The sequence below is a fragment of the Nerophis ophidion genome, linkage group LG02, assembly GCF_033978795.1.
Source record: "Nerophis ophidion isolate RoL-2023_Sa linkage group LG02, RoL_Noph_v1.0, whole genome shotgun sequence".
Lineage (NCBI taxonomy): Eukaryota > Metazoa > Chordata > Actinopteri > Syngnathiformes > Syngnathidae > Nerophis > Nerophis ophidion.
In genome coordinates this window covers 20,959,590-20,981,009 of record NC_084612.1, presented here as the reverse complement: position 1 = coordinate 20,981,009, position 21,420 = coordinate 20,959,590, and the positions used below count along the sequence as shown (strand labels likewise).

The 21,420-nt window shown below is 40.4% G+C and overlaps 1 protein-coding gene across 3 annotated transcripts in view; it reads right to left on the bottom strand.

The window, feature by feature from the left end:
- Positions 1 to 21,420, bottom strand: part of smyd3 (SET and MYND domain containing 3) — a 163,766-nt gene that overhangs the window by 119,089 nt on the left and 23,257 nt on the right. For all 3 annotated transcript variants that reach the window (XM_061878891.1, XM_061878886.1, XM_061878898.1), the window contains exon 2: positions 12,201 to 12,264. In XM_061878891.1, the coding sequence (XP_061734875.1) occupies positions 12,201 to 12,264 (64 nt within the window). The remainder of the gene's footprint in view (positions 1 to 12,200; positions 12,265 to 21,420) is intronic.

Below are 21,420 nucleotides of genomic sequence, written 5' to 3'. Positions count from 1 at the left end.
GGCAGAGCCAAAACATGTGTAGCAAGTAAGCTGGAGACTGTTGACACTGAAATAAGGCTATATGTGGCACAGATACAAGATTTATAAACTCTACTTAAACCCCCACTTAAGAACTTTCAGTTTTGGTTTATATTGGCCGCACCAGTGAACCAAAGCGATGGCGTTTTCCCAAAAGGAAAACCACATTTACCATGAGGACTAGCGCATATAGCGTCCAACTGACACGATAATGCCACAATGATTCTGTATTACTGAACTTTCCACAGTAGGAACCTACATTCGTTTTCTACCACTTATTCCCTTTTGGGGACGTGGGGGTCGCTGGCGCCTATCTCAGCTACAATCGGGTGGAAGGAGGTGTACACCCTGGACAAGTCGCCCCCTCATTGCAGGGTCAACATAGACGGACAACATTCACACCAACCTACATATTTTACTCAAACCTTATATTTGCAGTTTGAAGTCACTGCATTGTTTTTTCCTTGTACAGTTCTTTTGAGTTTGTTGCGTGGTTGGTCAGTGTGGAACTGCAAAGTATCGCGCTGGTGGGTATTTATTGCCACCACACAAATTTCCAGTAGCTAAAATTAGTATTATTATTCTGATTTGAGCATTGAAAGTCACTTACTAGTTTAGCAGGAACAGATCCAAAGCAGCATTGGTCTAAAATCTCTTGTCTTTTGACCTCACGCAAGTTAGTGAAAGTCGTGCCATTGTTGATCCTTGATTGTCCCTCCCTTTTTTTTTTTTTTGAAAACCCGATTCAAAAGTACATAACAGTTGTTTACTGGCTAAAAATAAAATGATCCTGAAAGTGATCACATTCATTTTAGATTTAATGATACTGTACAATATCCTTAAAACATGTCCTTGTGAAATAATTGATAATATTGTACATTGTACATTTTACTCCTCGTTTCATATTCAAAGTGAAAACATTTAAATGATCGGTTTGCCGTTTAAAGTGAGATCCGTACAATTAGGTCAGGGCTTCTCAAACTTTTTTTTTTTCTGTCATCAGCACTTTAGACTCAAGGCCCACCTACCCCCATCGCCCCAACAAAACAATTTATTGGACATCATGTGTGGTCTCGAGTTGTCTCTTTACTTTGTTGGGCCTGATGCTGTCTGCTGCTAGCCGTTTTAGACAAAGAACACACAGGGGTCTCTCCTCTGCCCCCACCTCCGCTGCCGTGAATCCAAGAGCAAGATACCCTTCGCCATATTTTCTTTTAGGTTGACTTTTTGGTTGATTAGACCCGTCATATTTTTGTTTCTCCGCAGACCTTTGAGGTGCGAGTTGCAAATGTATCCATTTTGTGTAATTGTGGTCCGCACATTAGCCTGCTACCCATCCGCGCGAAAGTTTGTTCCTCTTAGCCCTGCCTGCAAAAGTTACTGTTGCTATGTCTGTCAAACTTTCGCTCCTGCCGAGAAATGTAAAGCCTACAGGAAAAATAAGTAATTTACATTTATTTATACGGCGGATTTCACAGACAGAATCACAAAGTGATTTACAGTGTGTATAGAAAATGAAAGCATAGTAAAAAAAAATCAAAAATAAAAAAATGTCCTCCCTTTCCTCGCGCCCCACCTGTCATGTCTCTATTCCCCACACTTTGAGAAATGCTGAATTAGGTCAACATTTTTCGACCCGTATGTACAGTCACCGTGTGCTCGGAGAAGAGGTAGGATTAAATATAAGTTTTACTTCTTAATATTCCTTTTCAGATTTGTTGAAAGGTGCAAATGGAACCATGTGATGTTACTTGACGTAAACATGTCTGTAACAAATACATCAAAACCATAGCCGCGTGTGTAATGACTAACATTTACATAACATTTTGTAGATGGCATTGCATGTTTTGACTTGTTCTATTCTGTCTTTTGAACGTACAAGTCAATGTCTTGATTTTAGTGTGAGGTTTAACTGTTGTGTTTATTTTGTGTCATTGTGAAGTTTTTTGTACCTGAAAATCAGATATCCCGGCCCCCCAGACACATTTTTTCCTCTATATCTGCTCCCCAGGTCAAAATAATTGCCGAGTGTGACCGTGTGTGACCGTGTGTCTTGGCTACCACTCTTTACCGCATCTCTCCATGAACCCCGAAAAAAACATCCGACCAGGAGCGTTGGGCTGCAGTGCATTGTGGGTAGGCGAGTCTTGTACATGATCATGTTCTGTCGGTTGATTTGCAAAATAAACCAGAGAGCACAACTCAGCTTTGATACAAAATGAAAGTAAAAATAAGACTGAGAAGATCAAAATAATTGTCAAAGCAGCATCAAAGTTGTTGAAAGAACTATCTTGGTACCGGGTGCAAGCTGTACTACGGAGAGTAGACGTGACGGAGTCATGTTACCACATTCCAACACCCTGTTAATGGTCCGGTGGAATGCCAGAAGTTTGATAGCAACCGAACATGAATTAAAGGGATATATTAAAAATATGAAAACTAAACCACGTATAATTTGTATTCAAGAAACAGGGCTGAAGCCAAAATTAAACTTTATAATAAAAGGATATATAACGATTCGTAAAGATAGGAATGAAGGGTAAAGAGGATGATGTGCCACATTTATTAAAGAAGATGTAGTCACGGGTAAAGAAACAGCAGAACCTTTAGCAAAAAAAATGTGTTAAAGTGCACAGTAATGATAATTTGAGAAATGTGGAAAAACAAAAGAGAGAAAAAACAATGAGTTTAAATATTGGGGAAATGATGGAAGACAACGTTAATAGCTTTACCAACACTATGGATATGACATTTTCTTTGAATGAAATGGTTCGAATTTTGAAAAAGGTTAAAAATACGTCACCGGGGAAAGACCTAGCGGGTTATCAAATGATCAAAAACTTAGGTGGCATCGTCAAAGAAGTGGTCTTGAAATGATATGACAGGATATATGAAGAAGGAGAATGACCGGCAGAGGGGAAAATTAGCGGTAACAATTCCAATATGCAAGTCAGGGTAAGACCCGGAAGAGGCAGGAAATTATAAATTTGGGGAAAAGTAATGGAAAAAAAAAAAGATTAATGAAAGACTAGTATATTATTTAGAGTCAAAAGAAATAATCAAAAAACTAACAAAGTGGTAAATAATGTTCAAGACTGGGGAACGGCTTGAGGTTTAAGATTCTCTGTTGGAAAGACAAAAGTCATACATTTTACAAAGACAAAAGTACAAAACAAGCTCCAAATAAAAACTCTAAGGTGAAAATATAGAAGAGGTACAAGTATTTAAATATTTAGGAATATGGTTTGATAAAAATATGAACTAGTCAACCCACATCAGCAAAATAGATTTGATTAGATTAGATTAGATAGTACTTTATTTATTCCTTCAGGAGTGTTCCTTCCGGAAAATAAAAAAATAGGGGAAAAAGTAAAAAGGTGTTAAATATAATGAGGTCTTTGAGGGGTAATGATTGGGGGGCTGATAGGTTAACGTTGAAAACAATACATGTATATATTTATAACTTTAATTCCATCTGTTATTGATTACGGATGCATTATTTACCAATCTGCTTCAAAAACATGACTTGGGAAAATAGACCGGATCCAGTCACAGGCTTTAAGGTTATGTTGTGGAGCTACTACATCAACCCTAGTGCCAGTATTACAAGTAAAAATGAACGAAAAACCTTTGGACAAGAGGAGAGATCAACTCTCAGCAGTTTATCGGGCAACTTTAAAAGGATCCAAGCAAGGATATCCGACTTGTCCAGTGCTACCAATCTGCCAAGAAAAAGAGAAAACAAAAAAGAATAGTTTTGGGTGGATTATAGGAGACATATGTAATAAAGTTAAAATTGACAATATTAAAGTTAGTCCTACAGTACCAATGCCTGCAATACCACCGTGGATGTTTGATAACCCAAAAGAAAACATGCAATTACTAAAGAATAGAAATTTAAATAGTTACCGGATAGAAAAATGGATTGAGATATGATATATACGGATGCATCAAAAACTATATAAAAAAAAATAAAGGTAAGAGCTGTAGCAGTTATCCCACAAGGAAACATAGTATTAAATAAAATAATCAGTGATAAACTATCTGTTTTTACGGGGGAATTGGTAGCAATTTATATGGCAGTTAACTGGATAGAGGAAAACAAAGCAAGGAAAGTAGTTGTGTGCTCGCAGTCCAACAGTGCATTGATGAGCATAAAAAACATAGCATCAGAAACAAGACAAGATTTAGTTTATGAAATAGTTCAGGCAATCTATAGAATAAATAAAGCGGGAGGTGTGGTAACATTTCTTTGGGTTCCTTGGAAGATATTGTAGGATGGAATTCACAACCCATAGGATATAAAGCATTATACACGTATTTAAAAAACATTGGGTTAAATAAAAGAATATAGAGTAGGGATCCATCTTGATCCACACTCCATTTCAACCAGAAGGTTGCTTGGCGGAAACAACCGCCCACCTCCGGAATCAGTCCCCGCCCATTCCCCTTAGGCGCGAAATTCATTTGAGCGAAAGACATTGGAATGAGAGGAGCTCTTTAAAGCTCCTGAGAATCTTAAAAAGCTTACAGAAAACGAGAAAAACTTACAGCGGGTGCCTGTCGGACATTCACCGTCGTTTTCGATGATTTCCCCTCGGAGCATGGATTCGATGTCTGGAGTCTTTGGCGCAATCAAGCCTTCTCCTCTGCCTGGAACGGCCGTTGACGGACCCGCCAGCTTTAAGGGAGACCAGTGAGCAAGAGATGTAAACGGAAAATCTGTAAGTAAATATATGTATATATGTATCGTATACCGCATGTTTTTTTTCTTGTAAAATGAGAATCATTTGACTCACCAGACTGCGATTGTGTTAAAACGATCGCGTTAGGATCTTACGGCAAATCCTCTATGAAACTAAATAATAAATACACATAATATTAAATAATTTGAAGGTTTAAACACACCTCGAAAATCATCTTCCAACTTTGTAAGACCGTTTAAGCAAAGTTCATCGTCTTTCACTTCGTCGTCATCAGCTGTTAAAAAAAAAAAAGGTATTACATCGTCGTACAAGTGTAATGCTTTTAACGTTTAAATGCTTAAATGGAGTTAAACCAATGTCTAATAACATGGTAAAGCAGAGGTAATGGTGTGTGTGTGTGTGTGTGTGTGTGTGTGTGTGTGTGCGTGTGTGTGTGTGTGTATGTGTGTGTGTGTGTGCGTGCGTGCGTGTGTGTGTGTGTGCGTGCGTGTCCTGTTGATTCAAACGGTCATAAACATTTAAACTGTCAGATGGGAAGTCAGTAAAAACTGAACCCTCCTTTTGTCCCCCAAACTGACCTGTTGATTCAAACGACCGTAAAGACCAGTTGCTACGTGACACTGTGTTCTGCGATAGTTTTTTCCATCTGTTTAAATATGTTTTCGTGAGGTACGGAAGTTGTTTCAGTGCGTACGAATGTGTGTGTGTGTGTGTGTGTGTGTGTGTGTGTGTGTGTGTGTGTGTGTGTGTGTGTGTGTGTGTGTGTGTGTGTGTGTGTGTGTGTGTGTGTGTGCGTGTGTGCGTGTGTGTGCGTGTCCACCAAAAACTTCCCAATCCACGGTAGATAACGATGAAAATATCGAGAAAGGGCTTCCGTCTCTTCTTTCTTTTAGCTGAAATAAGCAGATATCACCCATTTCGTATCTGAATACAAATCCAAAAGATCCCTCCATCCCTAACCCTTCCAAATCCCATTTCTCACGCAAAGATTCGGTCGGCGGCATCTGAATACGATTTAGAAACACTCGACTTTTTTGCGGAGCGTCAATGTAAGTTTTATTATTTTTATAAATCGAAACAGGCGTTTCACTAATCATGACCGAATCGAACAAAGTCTTTACGCTAACGTATAAAGCTCCACCTCCTCTGCGTGTGTGTGTGTGTGTGTGAAGTGCGTGCGTGTCCACATCTCCACACGTAACATTCCCAGCCATCAATACATCGAAATCTGAAAGTTGTTTCAAACGATCGTAAACATTTAAACTATCAAATATATGGTCACATGCTGCTCAGATGACATTGCTTTCTTAAAAAAACTGAACCCTCCTCTGTTCCCTGTCAGGTCTTAACTCCACCCTCTTCCTGGTTTAACCACTCCCACCGCAGGTCTTAACTCTGCCCTCTTTCTGTTTAAAACTCCACCCTCTTCCTGGTTTAACCACTCCCACCACAGGTCTTAACTCCACCCTCTTCCGGGTAAGCCACACCCACTTGACCTTGACATTTGAACCTGACATTTGAACCTGACCTTTGACTTTGACCTTTAACCTTGACCCCTCATAAATCATTAACCTTTGAACTTGACCCCTCATAAATCATTGACCTTTGACCTTGAGGGTCATAAATCATTGTTTTATGGGGGGTCATAAATCACTTTTGACTAAAGGTAGGGACTTAACTTCTCTATAGGGGCATTTTTATCACTGTGTTACATGGCCTTTCCTTCTAACCAGTGGTCCCCAACCACCGTGGCCCGATTGGTACTGGGCCGCAGAAGAATTTTTTATTTAAAAAAATGAAAATAAAAAAAATTTTTAAAAAATATTTTTTTTTTTTTTTTTTTATTAAATCAACATAAAAAACATAATATACACTTACAAATAGTGCACCAACCACAAAAAACTCCCCTTTTCATGACAAAAACGTCCTTTTTTCATGACAAAGAAGAAAAAGAAAAAAAAAGAAAAAAAAAGGATACCCCCCGGGCCGCGGGAAAAATTATTAAGCGTTGACCGGTCCGCGGATACATAAAGGTTGGGGACCACTGCTTTTAACCACACTCAGTTAATGTTTGAGAACTGAGGAGACCATTTTTTTAAGCTTTTCAGGTGGAATTCTTTCCCATTCTTGCTTGATGCACAGTTTAAGTTGCTCAACAGTCCGGGATCTCCGTTGTGTTACTTTAGGCTTCATAATGCGCCACACATTTTCAATGGGAGACACGTCTGGACTACATGCAGGCAATGTTCCCTCTAATTTTAACGCAAAAACTCCTTGAGCATTCAGTGGAGCACATGTGAGCAACATCAGACGTGCACATTGAGGCCACACCTGCAGCACACCTGTCCCAAACCTGATTAAATAACAAGTTCAATTTCTTATTATTCTAATCAAATGACAGCAGTCACTTCCATGTGATCATTTTCTAATGTAAGTGTTTTGGCCCACTTACAATGACTAGAACAACAAATATTGTTTTTCAATGAGCTGTGTACTAGTATTGTGTGGCTAGGTGGGGGTCTTGCTTTGGAAATAATGTGTAACCCTTTCAGATATTGCATTTAGTTCCCATTAAAACATTCACATGTTGCACAATGAGCTGTAAGTACTGGATCATGTGTACATTGCTGTAACTTTCCGTTTGTAAAATATATATCTTTTTATTAGTATTTCTTTAATATAATCACAGCATTTCATGATTAATATTTATAAATTAAGATTCTTAATAAATGACAGTAGAATGAGCACAGTAGTAGAGCTCATAGGACTAGGTAATACAATCCCTCAGATTAATCAGCACTTAGTGTTGAGTGGGGGGTTGGAGGCAAAAGCTTCACTGGGGTCTTCAGGTGGGCACCCTCCTTCATTGGTGTTTCGTTGATAGGCCCACGACACCTCCGGAGGGCTCAACGGCGACATCTGGCGTCCGAAGTGTGCCCCCCTATGCCTTTACCCCTCGATGTCATTTAGCAGCCCAGTTTGGGTCCTTTCTCTTGAACCATATCCACCTGCTACTTCGTTCAGCAGCATCAGACAGCGATTTGACAGCCCGCCGGAAGGCCTGAGCTCTCAATCCCATTCCTTTCAGGAGCTTGGTTGTGGATGTAGCAACAAAACCTCTGCACCCGACTTCAACTGGTAGTACTCCGGCACGCCAGCCGCGCTGCTCTGCCTCGGCTGCTATGTCCGCATACCTCAGATGCTTGCACTCATATGCCTCACCAACTGCTGCCTCCCATGGTACAGTTAGTTCAACAATGAACACAATCTTCTGGGAGGTTGACCACAAGACCAGGTCCGGCCTGAAGCTAGTTGTAATGATTTCAGGCGGGAAGATGAGTTTCTGGTCCAAGTGAACCTGCATTTTCCAGTCCCGGGCAGAGTCCAGAAGGGTTGCCTCCACTCTTGCAGATGGTTTTGGTGGTAGTTGTCCTGCTCTTACAAACTGAGTGGTGATTGAGTGACTAGGGATTGGGGGAGAGAGGGCTTTGTTTTTATTTCTCCTTTCCTCCAGGGTGATCGCCAGTTGTCTTAAGACCTGGTTGTGCCTCCAGGTGTAGCGACCTTGAGACAAACTGAATTTGCAGCCAGTGAGGATGTGACTGAGTGTTGCAGGGGTTTGACAGAGTGCACAAGAAGGATCTTCTCCAAACCATTGGTTCAAGTTTTTGGGTGTGGGAAGAACATCATAGGTGGCTCTGATGATGAAGCTGATTTGGCTCCCTTCCATTTCCCAAAGATCCTTCCATGTGAGCTTACGATGCTCCAGGTTTTCCCAGCTAGTCCACTGTCCCTGTTTGGATTGTGCCACTGCTGTTGCACATCTGTCTGCCTCCTCTTGTTGTCGAACCTGATCAACCACTAGCTTCCTCCTCTGGGCTGATGTTGCCTTGTGCCATGTGGGTCGACTAGCCCCAAGTCCAAACCCAACTCTTCCGTGCTGCACTTGTCCTACAATGTCTCCATGCCTGAGAGCAGATTTGGCTTGTTTCACAGCCTCAGATGGGATCCATTTCCTCCCGGTTGCCAGTCTGGGAGCAACCGATCGGATCACCTCATCTTGAGACTCAGTCAGTGTCATGCTCAGCCTCACCTTGGTGCATTTAAACTCCTCCGTGAGGCTAGAGATGGGCAGTTCCAGGGCACCATGACCATATAGGCCGATGTTACTGAGGCACTGTGGAAGGCCAAGCCACTTCTTGATGTATGCACTGACTGTTCTCTCCAGCTTCTCGACTTTGGACATGGGGATCTCGTAGACTGTTAGTGGCCACATCAAACGGGGGAGCAATCCAAACTGTAGGCACCACAGTTTCAACTTGCCAGGAAGTAAGGTCTTGTCAATGCGGACAAGGCCTTTGATGGTTTCTTCCCTCAGCTGATTGCTCTGGTCCGAGTCTTTGAGACTTGCGTTGTACAATCGCCCTAGACTCTTGACTGGCAGCTCTGACACCAACGGAATGGAAGTACCCTCGATGTAGTACCTCTGGTCTGTGAGTTTCCCCTTGACGATAGATATGCTCCTGGACTTGCTGGGTTTAAACTTCATCCGTGCCCATGTAATGTTGGCATGAAGCTTTGCCAGCAGATGTTTAGTGCATGCAACGGTTGAGGTCAAGGTGGTCATGTCGTCCATGTAGGCACGGATGGGAGGTAGACGCTCTCCCCCTCTCAGACGTTCTCCACCCACAACCCATTTGGAAGCTCGAATGATCACTTCCATTGCCATGGTGAAGGCTAGAGGGGAGATGGTACATCCAGCCATTATTCCCACTTCCAGCGATTGCCATGATGTTGTGTATTCTGTTGTTTTAACGCAGAATTGCAGATCACGGAAGTAGTTTTTCACCAGGTTTGTGATGGTATTTGGGATGTGGAAGAAGTTGATGGCTGACCAGATGAGAGAATGAGGGACGGATCCAAAAGCATTGGCTAAGTCTAGGAATAAGACGTGCAGGTCTCTTCCTTCCCTCTTGGCAGATTGGATTTGGTGCCAAATCATGCTTGTATGCTCCAAGCAGCCTGAAAAACCAGGTATTCCAGCTTTCTGCACGGATGTATCGATCAAGCTGTTTTGCTTCAGGTACGTTGTCATCCTTTTGGCAACGATGCTAAAGAAGATCTTCCCTTCAACGTTTACCAGGTTGATCTGCCGGAATTGATCGATGTTTGCGGCATCTTTTTCCTTTGGGATTAACACTCCCCCAGCTCTGCGCCACACTTTTGGGATGATTTGCTTCATCCACATCACCTTCATCTGCCTCCACAGAAAGCGTAAGACATTTGTGGAATTTTTGTACAGCTTGTATGGAACTCCATTTGGTCCTGGAGCTGAAGCTGCCCTTGATTTCCTCACTGCTTCCTGAACCTCGCTCCACCTTGGGGGACTGTCGTCCAGCTGGTGTTCTGGTTGAGGTATTGGTGGCATGTCTGATGGTATCTCTCTCTGTTCAAATCTTTTATTGTCTGTGTGAGTGGTTTTCAGGTGGTCTTCCAGTTCCCTCTTTGGCACCTTAAGTGACCCACTCTTTTCTTTAGTGAAGAGGCCTTTCACAAATCTGAAAGGGTCCTTGTAGAAGGATGTTCTCGCCCTTTCCTTCCTCTTGCGCCGAGTCCTGAGGTTTTCAGCTCTCCGCAATCTTCCCAGGTGTCCCTTCAGGTCTGTTTGCAGAAGGTCAATGCTCACTCTTTCCTCCAATGAGGCTCTCTTCCATTCCTTCCTGAAAACCCTTCTCTCTTTGACCAGTCGCTCTATTTCCTTTTGTCTTCTGGACTTTGGAGGGGTTGTTAAAGGCATGTCCTTTTTCCCTGTCACGTGTGTTCCGAATCTTTCTGCTCCATAGGAGTAGATCAGATCTCCCATCTTCTCTAATTTCTTCTCCACCGTTCCTTTGATTCCGTCCAGGATCTTGACCAGGTCTGCATCGATTATTTCCCACTCTTTCTTGCTGCTGGACTTTGGCCACTTCACATGAGGTTTGTGGCCTTGCATGTTCTTCTCTAAAGCATGTTGCAAGTGGCTTGGTTCCACACTTTCTGATGTAATGCTTAATTGGTAACTCATAGTGTAACGACCTGGAATTAAACATAATGTGTGGTGTAGGAAATGTCCGACTTTTTGTGTGGCTGTAAACGCATCACTGGCTCAGTGCCATATGTGCATGTGTTGGCACAAGTGAGAAAGAGCGAGCGGGTGCTGTTGATATGACAGATGGCAAAGTTGGTTTTGGTCTGGTTTGTACGACAGAAAATGACCAGCTTTGCTAGATAGAAATTGTTTAGCAATGTTATTGGTCATGTGTTTACAAAGAGTTTTGCTCAATAAAGTGATTGATGGAATTCATGTCCTCCTCAAAGAGTCTCGACAGACGTTACAATAATTGAACAGTGATGACGAAAACTTCTGTCTCTGTTGTGGCCCTCTTGTCAGTTACTTTGAAAATTGCTTTTTTTTTTTTTTTATTGGATTTTGTAAGCGGCATGGATTTGCCGTGGGCCAGTCTAGTACCTGCACTCTTTTACTATGAAGCCACACTGTTGTAACATGTGGCTTGGCATTGTCTCGCTGAAATTAGCAGGGGCGTCCATGATAACGTTGCTTGGATGACAACACATGTTGCTCCAAAACCTATGTACCTTTCAGCATGAATGCAGCCTTTACATGTGTGTGAGTTACCCATGCCTTGGGCACTAATACACCCCCATACCATCACAGATGCTGGCTTTTGAACTTTGCGCCTATAACAATCCAGATGGTTCTTTTTCTCTTTGGTCCGGAGGACAAGATGTCCACATTTTCCAAAAACAGTTTCAAAAGTGGACTTGTCAGACCACAGAACACTTTTACACTTTGCATCAGTCCATCTTAGATGAGCTCAGCCCAGCGATGTTTCTGGGTGTTGTTGATAAATGGCTTTCGCTTTGCATAATAAAGTTTTAACTTGCACTTACAGATATAGCGACAAACTGCAGTTACTGACAGTGCTTTTCTGAAGTGTTCCTGAGCCCATGTGGTGATATCCTTTACACACCGATGTCAGGTTTTGATGCAGTATCGCCTGAGGGATCGAAGGTCACACGCATTTAATGTTGGTTTTCAGCATTGCTGCTTACGTGCAGTGATTTCTCCAGATTCTCTGAACCTTTTGATGATATTCCGGACCGTAGCTGGTGAAATTCCTAAATTACTTGCAATACTGGTTGAGAAATGTTGTTTCTAAACTGTTTGACAATTTGCTCATGCATTTGTTCACAATGTGATGACCCTCTCCCCATCCTTGTTTGTGAATGATTGAGCTATTTCATGGAAACTGCTTTTATACCCAATCATGGCACCCACCTGTTCCCAATTGGCCTGTTCACCTGTGGGATGTTCCAAATAAGTGTTTGATGAGGATTCCTCAAATCATCGTATTGTGTTTTTATTTACTATTTACAAAACATGCCAACTTCACTGGTTATGGGTTTTGTACATACCTGACATGTGATGTTGCAATAGTGAGCCATCTTGCACTGGGAGCACCTCAGTAAGGTGTTATTCCTGGACAGAAGAAACAGACATGGACATAACACAACATTAAGTGTTAATTGATAAGCCAAGTCAATTAAATAAAGAGAAATGGGAGCACTGAATATTCAACATGAACATTTACAATCGGCTATCGCCACATTGCACTACAAATATTGCGTATTCACCACATCGCAGATATCTTTGGATATATTTTAATTTTTTCAAAGCATATTCTACCATTTTTCAGTCCTAAATTAGGAATTTTCAAGCGTAAAATGCCTAATTAAACAAAATATATCAATACTACAGTAGTATTGGCCACCAAAAAAGACTAAAACAATCAGAGTGCACTGTTCAGTATCATGGCCACTGATTGGCTCAGCCTTTAAAGGTGACTAAAAGGTAACATTTCACATCTGTTGGGCTCTCATAATGTTGAAAAACATATTTACAAAGTAGTAAACACTTTTCTATGCTCAAGCAGTGAATAGATTTGATTAGTAATTGATAATTCGTACTTGACAAAATTTCATATATCGGGGTTATGTCCGGAACCAATTAAAAGCGATATGCGACTGTACAACATACTATCAAATCCATTGTATTCCATTTAAAAACCAATGTACGAAAGAGCTGCTTTGAAAATATGGCTACAACAATTTTTCTACACACACCTATGTTTGCTTTGTCAAGGAATATCCTTCTAACATCAACCCATCTTTATCCAGATTGTCATCTGAAAGCAAGACCCGTAAGAGAACCCTTTCCCCATTATTCAGTTGTTTTTTTTTACTTTAATGCTTATTTCATGAACATTCTGCCTGGCTTCGAGGTGTGTTGCTGCCCTTTTCTCAATGCTTGTCAGTATGATAACAAGCTAGAGTACTGCAGTGTGTGTTCTCCCTGGAGCCAATTACAGTCACTAGGAAGAGCATCAACAGAACACACACATGGTCTGAGTCACACACAAACTCTCAGGGATAGTCGTTACTCGCATGTGTAGTTTGGCGTGTGGACAAACAGACACAGCACCATGCCTATAGAATTCAGTACGGAGGAAACTGCATTCAAATGTTAACAAGTTGCGTACAGTGAAACCTCTATTTCTGAACCCCTCGCTACACAAACATTTCGATTTACGAAACACAGGCCGAATAAAAATATTCTTTGCTGTATAAACTTTGACTTTGTATACCAACGTTTCTTCCACCCATTGTTGTTACAGGGTGATTGTATTGACATACTGTGCCACCCTGCGGCAGCAACGGTGCCCTCACCTATAAAATATCCCTGCATCACGTGTGTTTACCTCAGTTGTACTTCCTACATGCAGCCTGAATACACGGTACTGAGCCACAGCAGGACTCTTGTCATCTTTATAATGCACCGCACCATATAACAATTGTGTGCCTGCAGCACAGCCATTTTGTGCCCTGCTCACTCAGTAAGCACAGTGCTGCTATTAGCTACTGTGCGACTTTGTTTGCTTTTTAAGTGTTTTTAGCCTTTTAAAAAAGTTTTTCTTAGTTGTCCTAGCTTAATATAAGTCAAAAGAAAGCAATTGGCAAGTGAAATGTGGTTGCAAACAATTAGGAAGTATCTACAGAGCTGTCGACATCGCCTACTCCCCTCACTCTCCCTTCCGCTTAACGCAACAATAATTAACCGACAAAGTAAAGTGGATTTTATTTTTAATTCCTAATCATTGTAGCAACCTGGCTGTTAATGTTAAGAGGTTTTGTGATTTCAAAAATTGTGAATGTGCCACACGGCTAATTAGTATCAGTGCGTGTGTGTCGGCAGGGCGGCTTTGTTATTAAATGGACAGCTGATCCATCACTTGTTATGTCTGACCTCCTTGTTATGATTGTTTGATATACAGTACGGTACCTTTACTAAACTATGGACTTTTGTCAAGGCTGTAACCCATTATTCATATTTACATTGTTGCCTATGGAGAAATTTGCTTCAATGTAGGGCTGGGCGATATTAGCTTTTATTAATATCGCGATATTTTTATGCCATATTGCGATATACGATATATATTACGATATTTTGCCTTGGTCTTGAATGAAAACTTGATGCATATAACCACAGAAGTATGATGATTCTATGTGTCTACATTAAAAAATTCTTCTTCATACTGCCTTAATATATATGCTACTTTTAAACTTTCATGCAGAGAGGAAAATCACAACTAAGTACATTGACCAAAACTGTATTTATTAAATACTCTTCATTGTCTCACGGTTGACTTTTTAAATGAAAGAACAAATTAATAGTGTTGATACCTTTTTGTAGTAACACTTCTGCTGCATACTTTGCATATTGCTGTGGTCTTCCCACTTGAAGCCAAACCACCGCCAGATGATGGATCCCCTGCTCTTTATTTTGGGCATTTATTGTTCTTCCTCTATTTGTGATCAGTTTCGCACCTTCTCTCTGTTGTATTGTCACAAGCTCCACTCCGCTTGCACGACCTGCCTCAGCTAAGGTTAGCCATGCTGCTACCTCTCTGCTCGGCGAGAGCGTATGACGCTAGACCAGTGGTTCTTAACCTTGTTGGAGGTACCGAACCCCACCAGTTTCATATCCACATTCACTGAACCCTTCTTTAGTGAAAAATATATATATATATATTTTTTTTTTAAAATCAAGACGAAGTTATGTGTTTTTTTTTTTTTTTACAAGTGCACAAATTGAACTGTGCATGAACATCATCTTGTTCAAAGAACAAAACCAACACAGTACATGAACTCACAGCAAATTATACACTTGCGAATCAGATGGAAAATTGGAGGGAACATTGTTTGGGAGTATCCATAATACTTAGATTTAGATTTTCTTTTTATTGTCAATCAAATTTTAACTTCACAGTACAGATGCGCGGATAGGGAGAGGTTTTTATTTATACGATTGATTGAATGAGACTTATTAGTAGATTGCGCAGTACAGTACATATTCCATACAATTGGCTACTAAATGGTAACACCCGAATAAGTTTTTCAACTTGTTTAATTAAGTCGGGGTCCACGTTAATCAATTCATGAATCTGGTGTGTCTTGACCGCTAAGGCGGAGGCTCTGCCGAACCCCTGAGGCCGACTCACCGAACCCCTAGGGTTCGATCGAACCCAGGTTAAGAACCACTGCGCTACATGCACAACAGTATGTGACGTATGTAAGAAGGTGGGCTTGTTTTACGTGTCTGTGACAAGGAGAGACGATAAGGAGTGAGAAACGCCAGTAATGGAATGCCCGCAGCTAAAAGCAACTGTGTGAGAACATATAATCGAATTAGGGGTGGGCGATATTGCCTTTTTTTAATATCGCGATATTTTTAGGCCATATTGAGATATACGATATATATTACGATATTTTGCCTTGGCCTTGAATGAACACTTGATGCATATAATAACATCAGTATGATGATTATATGTGTATACATTAAAATATTCTTCTTCAGACTGCATTAATATATGCTACTTTTAAACTTTCATGCAGAGAGAGAAATCACAACTAAGTCAATTGACCAAAAGTGTATTTATTAAAGTTATTAAGCAATGGCACAAACATTTAAGTCATTTCCAAAACATAAGTTGCAAGATTGTCAGAGACATTTTAAGTGTCAAATAAAAATTAGCTGCATAATGGGAAATCAAATAGTATTCGTCCTTCACTATGTGGTATGTTACTAAGGTTATGAAATGTTCTTCATTCTCTAGTGAGTGACTTTTCAAATGATGCCACATATTAGCATTAATGCTACTTTTTATAGAAACGCTTTTTCCCCCACACTTGACAAATTACGGTTGTCTGTTCGACATATTCCCACTTGAAGCCGAACCATTGCCGGACGAGGGAAACCCTGCTGTTTTTATTGGGAATTAAGTCTTCCTTCATTTGTTACCAGATCCGCACCTTCTTTCTCTTGTACCGCTACGTTAGCAGCTAACGTTAGCCATGCCGCTACCTCTCTGCTGGGTGAGGACGTGTTTGTGACGTATGACGTGACAGTTTGTGACGTATGTAAGAATGTGCGCCTGCTTGTCTGTGAGGAGACACAGGAAAGAGCGAGGAGAGCCTGAAGTGTACGCCCGCAGCTAAAAGTCCTGCGTGAGAACGTATACTCGAATATTACGATATAGTCATTTTCTATATCGCACAGAGACAAACCCGCAATATATTGTATATATCGATATATTGCCCAGCCCTAAATTGAATATTACGATATAGTCATTTTCTATATAGCACAGAGACAAACCTGCGATATATCGTTTATATCGATATATCACCCAGCCCTACTTCAATGTGTTAACTTTTCTATTCACAAAGCCTGTTCAAGAACCAATTATGCTCAGTTTCAAGTTCCACATTTTGGGAGACACATCTTTGTTCTGGCTGCTCAGTACAATGGGCCCCATTCAACAATAAGTTCCTAACTTTTCCTCTTATCTTTCTTCCTAAGTGATTTCCAAACTGTTCCCACCTGCTGTTCTTCAGTTGCTCAATGCCAAATGATTAGCGCGTGCGTGTCTATGATAATTTGCATATAAACATTACTTTATTTCCCAATATGTATATGTAAACACCGTTAATTCCGTAATTTGCATAGGTAAAGGCTTTAATTCCCCAAATAAGGGCACAATTCCCGCGGTAAAGCCAAACATCAAACATACGGAAAAACAAAAACAGATTACAGAAGAGAAATTTGTATTATCCCGCGGGGGAAATACATAATGTCAAAACGTAAGTTTAAAAAAGGGGGGAGTGCTCTCTGTAGTCTAAAGTGTTCAAATAAATATTCGTCACTTCGGGCAAATATGTCTCCATGGTTGTGAAATATGCGCTCCCTCCCCAAAGCACGATCTACAGCATCTTGCAGTAGCAGCAAAAGCATTACCATTGTGTGAGTTGAGTCTTTTAAAGAGTCACCAATCACTAAATCAACGCCCCGGTAATTAATGATTGTGTGTGTGTATGTGTGTGTGTGAGTGTGTGTGTGTGTGCGTGCATGTGTGTGAGTGTGTGTTTTGAAATGTATTTATATTGCTCATTTTGCTATATGTCTGTCTGTCTGTCTTATCTATATCTATCTTTATATCTCTCTCTCTATCTATCTATCTATCTATCTATGATATTAATTTTACATTAGACAATATAAGTAAGGAAACTTGTCACTTAAGAACAAATAGGCCACCGTAAGAGTGCTCTGGAGCACTCGTAGATTTTGTTCTTACCTACGAACAAATACCAGGTAAGAAAACATTGGTGAATACAAAAATCTCCTTAAAAACTTCGTAAGTGGGCGTAACAACAACATTTGTTCTTAAGAACGGTTGCTGAATGGGGCACACTATGTTTTAATTAAAATGTCTTGTCTTCTGCAAAATTGACTTTTAACCATCTTGCTGATTGTATTTTACCATATGTCCCGGCTAGAAGGCTGCGTTTTAAGAACTCAGACTCAGTGATTCCCAGAGCCCAAAATAATTCTGCGGGCTATAGATCGTTTTCTATTCGGGTTCCATTACTCTGGAATGCCCTACCAGTAACAGTTAGAGATGCTACCTCAGTAGAAGAATTAAAAGGTAAAAACTCATTTATACACCCTAGCCGTTAAATAGGCCCCTTTTTAGACCAGTTGATCTGCTGTCTCTCTTTTCTGCTCTGCCCCCCTCTCCTGCGTGGAGAAGTTATCAGGTAGCCACAGATGTGCTTCCACGAAAGAGACGCAAGCTATTTCAGTTGAGAACCCAGGATGGACCACTGCTCTATGCATCAGTTGGTGACGTCGCTACGCTGCTGACTTGTCTACATGCAAAAGGATCCCCTGCTGGCCTCACTATGAACTGGACTCTCGCATTGTTAACTGTATCCACTCTGTATACATTGCACCGGTCAACCAAGGGGAGGTACTCACATCTGCGGTCCCTTCCAAGGTTTCTCATTGTCCGTTGTTGTGTTTAGTTTTTTCTTGCCCTGATGTAAATCTGGGCCGAGGATGTCGTTGTGGCTTGTGCAGCCCTTTGAGATTATTGTGATCAAGGTCTATATAAGTTAAGTTAAAGTACCAATGATTGTCACACACACACTAGGTGATTCATTTCTTAATTGAACGATGTGCCAAAAGTAATATTTGTTCATATAGCCTGTTTATTAGAACCAAATGTGGGAAAAATCTATCATCTCCCTCACTTTTGAGAGAAGATACCCTAAAAAAAGCAGCTTTTACAAAAGGTCCTGGTTTCATGACATCACAGAGAAAAAACTTCCATCCTGATGGACATGATACGACACGTACCGAACTAGATGAGCTTGCCCCGTGGATATGCCCACAACTTTACAGAGGACAGCTTTGTGGAAAGGAAGGCTTCATTACACATCTAAAGCTATCTGGCATCTATAAAAGTTAGAGCTGGTTTGATCGTTTTGCCTTAGCTAGAAAAAGCTCAAATACCGTGATAGTCTTTTTATGTGACTGATAACGCATGTAACATAATGTTACATTGTTAGATGTGATTAATGACATATTTTAGGTTGGACAAGAGCATTTACAGTATGTAAATGCAAATAAAGTGCAAAATAGCACATCTTGAAGCCACAAACTCTGTCAGAGACTGGTGTGGATAAACACAGCTCATTAGCAGTAAACGTAGAGACACACAAAACAGTGCGTTCCCAGTGGGATTACTTAAAGCACTTTTACACGATCTGAATTTCCCCCAGGGATCAATAAAGTACTTTCTATTCTATTCTATTCTATTCTATTCTAAATACCAGCATAAGTGCTAGATTTTGGCCAACACACTTCCAATACAATATTGTGACATATAACATTATAACACCTCTTAGACTTATTCAAAATTGTTAAGAAATAGTGGGAAAAGCAACAAAAGAGAGTACAAATAATTATTGTATTATTAAATATAGTTATGGTATAAAAGTTAAAAATCTTCTTTAATATATTTTCTCAATAATTATAAGGGTTTTTGATGGCCAATAATGTTGGCTTACTGTTAAATTGCATATGTATGAAGGAACTGTAGCCTCAGGCTTATCATATAATAGACTGTACAGGTCATACAATATTATAAGATTCTTAAAGGGTAAAGCAGTGCTATATTTTGAAAACATACTTGGATGTCCACATTAGCCATAGACCTTCAGATTTTCCTATGTGGGCCTATCAGTGTTGGACACAACTCTGCTGTATTTGGCTCGAAGCCCCTGAAGTCCGTACTACAATGATTTAAAACAGTCCTGTTTTTGAGTGTAATTTATGGGAGACACATATTTGTCCTGGCTGCTTGGTAAAATATGTTGAGATTAAAAGGTCTTGTCTTCTGCAAATTTTACTTTTAACGATGTGCCAACAGTAATATTTGTTCATAGAGCCTGTTTGTGAACAGAGGAAGTTATCGGCAACACCACCTGTCTCCCACACACAACACTGTCCTTTCAACCATTCCTAAGACTCTGCAATTTACCCTCCAACCAATAACAGGAGCTAAAAACATTCTGGTCACAGAACGTGACCGGAATGCCATTTGTTTACAACTGACTGGAATGCTTACGAGGCAGCACGGGGTTAGTGCATCTGCCTCATAATACGAAGATCCTGAGCAGTCCTGAGTTCAATCCTGGGCTTGGGATCTTTCTGTGTGGAGTTTGCATGTTCTCCCCGTGACTGCGTGTGTTCCCTCCGGATACTCCGCTTTACTCCCACCTCCGAAGACATGCACCTGGGGATAGGTTGATTGGCAACACTAAATTGGCCCTAGTGTGTGAATTTCAGAAAAATACACTAAAACAGCAGCTTTTGAAAAGGTCATACAAGTGGGAGCTGTTGGTTTGATCATTTTGCTTTAGCTAGAAAAAGCATGATAGTTTTTTTTATCTGACTGATATACAGTATTAGCACTGTAACATAATTTTACATTGCTTGATGCTATGTATGACACATATTAGGTTGGACAAGTTCAGTTACAGTGTGTAAATGTAAATAAAGTGCCAAATAGCACATCTTGGAGCCACACACTCTGCTGTGGATAAACACAGCTCATTAGCAGTAAAAGTACAGACACACTAAACAGTGTGTTCCCAGTAGGATTACTAAAAGCGCTTTCAAACGATCTAAATACCAGCATTAGTACTAGATTTTGGCCAACACACTTTCAATACAATATTCTTTGTGGGACCTCTGAGACTTATATAAAGTTGTTGAAAAATAGTTGGAAGAGCAACAAAATTGAGTACAAATTATTATCATATTATTAAATATGATAAGCTCCAGCGACCCCCACGACCCCGAAAGGGACAAGCGGTAGAAAATGGATGGATAGATGGAGTTATGGTATAAAAGGTAAAAATGTTACTTAAAATATTTTGTCTATAATTATAAAGGTTTTTGATAGCCAATGATATTTGCTTACAGTTAAATTGCATATTTATGAAGGAAATTTTGTCTCAGGCTTATCTTATAATAGACCGTATAGAACCTGTACGGTCTATGATATAATATAGCATATTGTATGACCTATACTATAGGTCATACAATATTATAATATTCTTAAAAGGTAAAGCAGTGCTATAATATGAAAACCTTCTTGGATGTCAACTTTACCGTATTTTTCAGACTATAAGTCGCAGTTTTTTTCATAGTTTGGCCGGGGGTGCGAAATATACTTCAGAGCGACTTATGTGTGAAATTGTTAACACATTACCGTAAAATATCAAGTAATACTATTTATCTCATTCGCAGAAGAGACGAAGAAAATGTCAGCAATCGTCACATACACGTCAACCAATAAGAATTCGGCGGGGGAGGGTCATGGCAGAAGTGCATTGTGGGTCATTGAAGGCTAACTGCTATATGCTATATGCTACTGCCTTAGCTATTAAAATGGATCATCTCATCGTTGGTGGTAACTTAGAAAAACTGAGAAGGGCTGAACAAAAATGGCACCTAAAAGGAAATAATGTACTGCAGATTACACAATAGCAAATATTATTTATCTAAATCACGAAAGAGACAAAGAAAATGTCAGCAATCGTCACACACACGTCAGCAATTGTCACATACACGTCAACCAATAAGAATTTGGCGGGGGAGGGTCATAGCAGAAGTGCATTGTGGGTCATCGAATGCTAACTGCTATATGCTACTGCCATAGCTATTAAAATG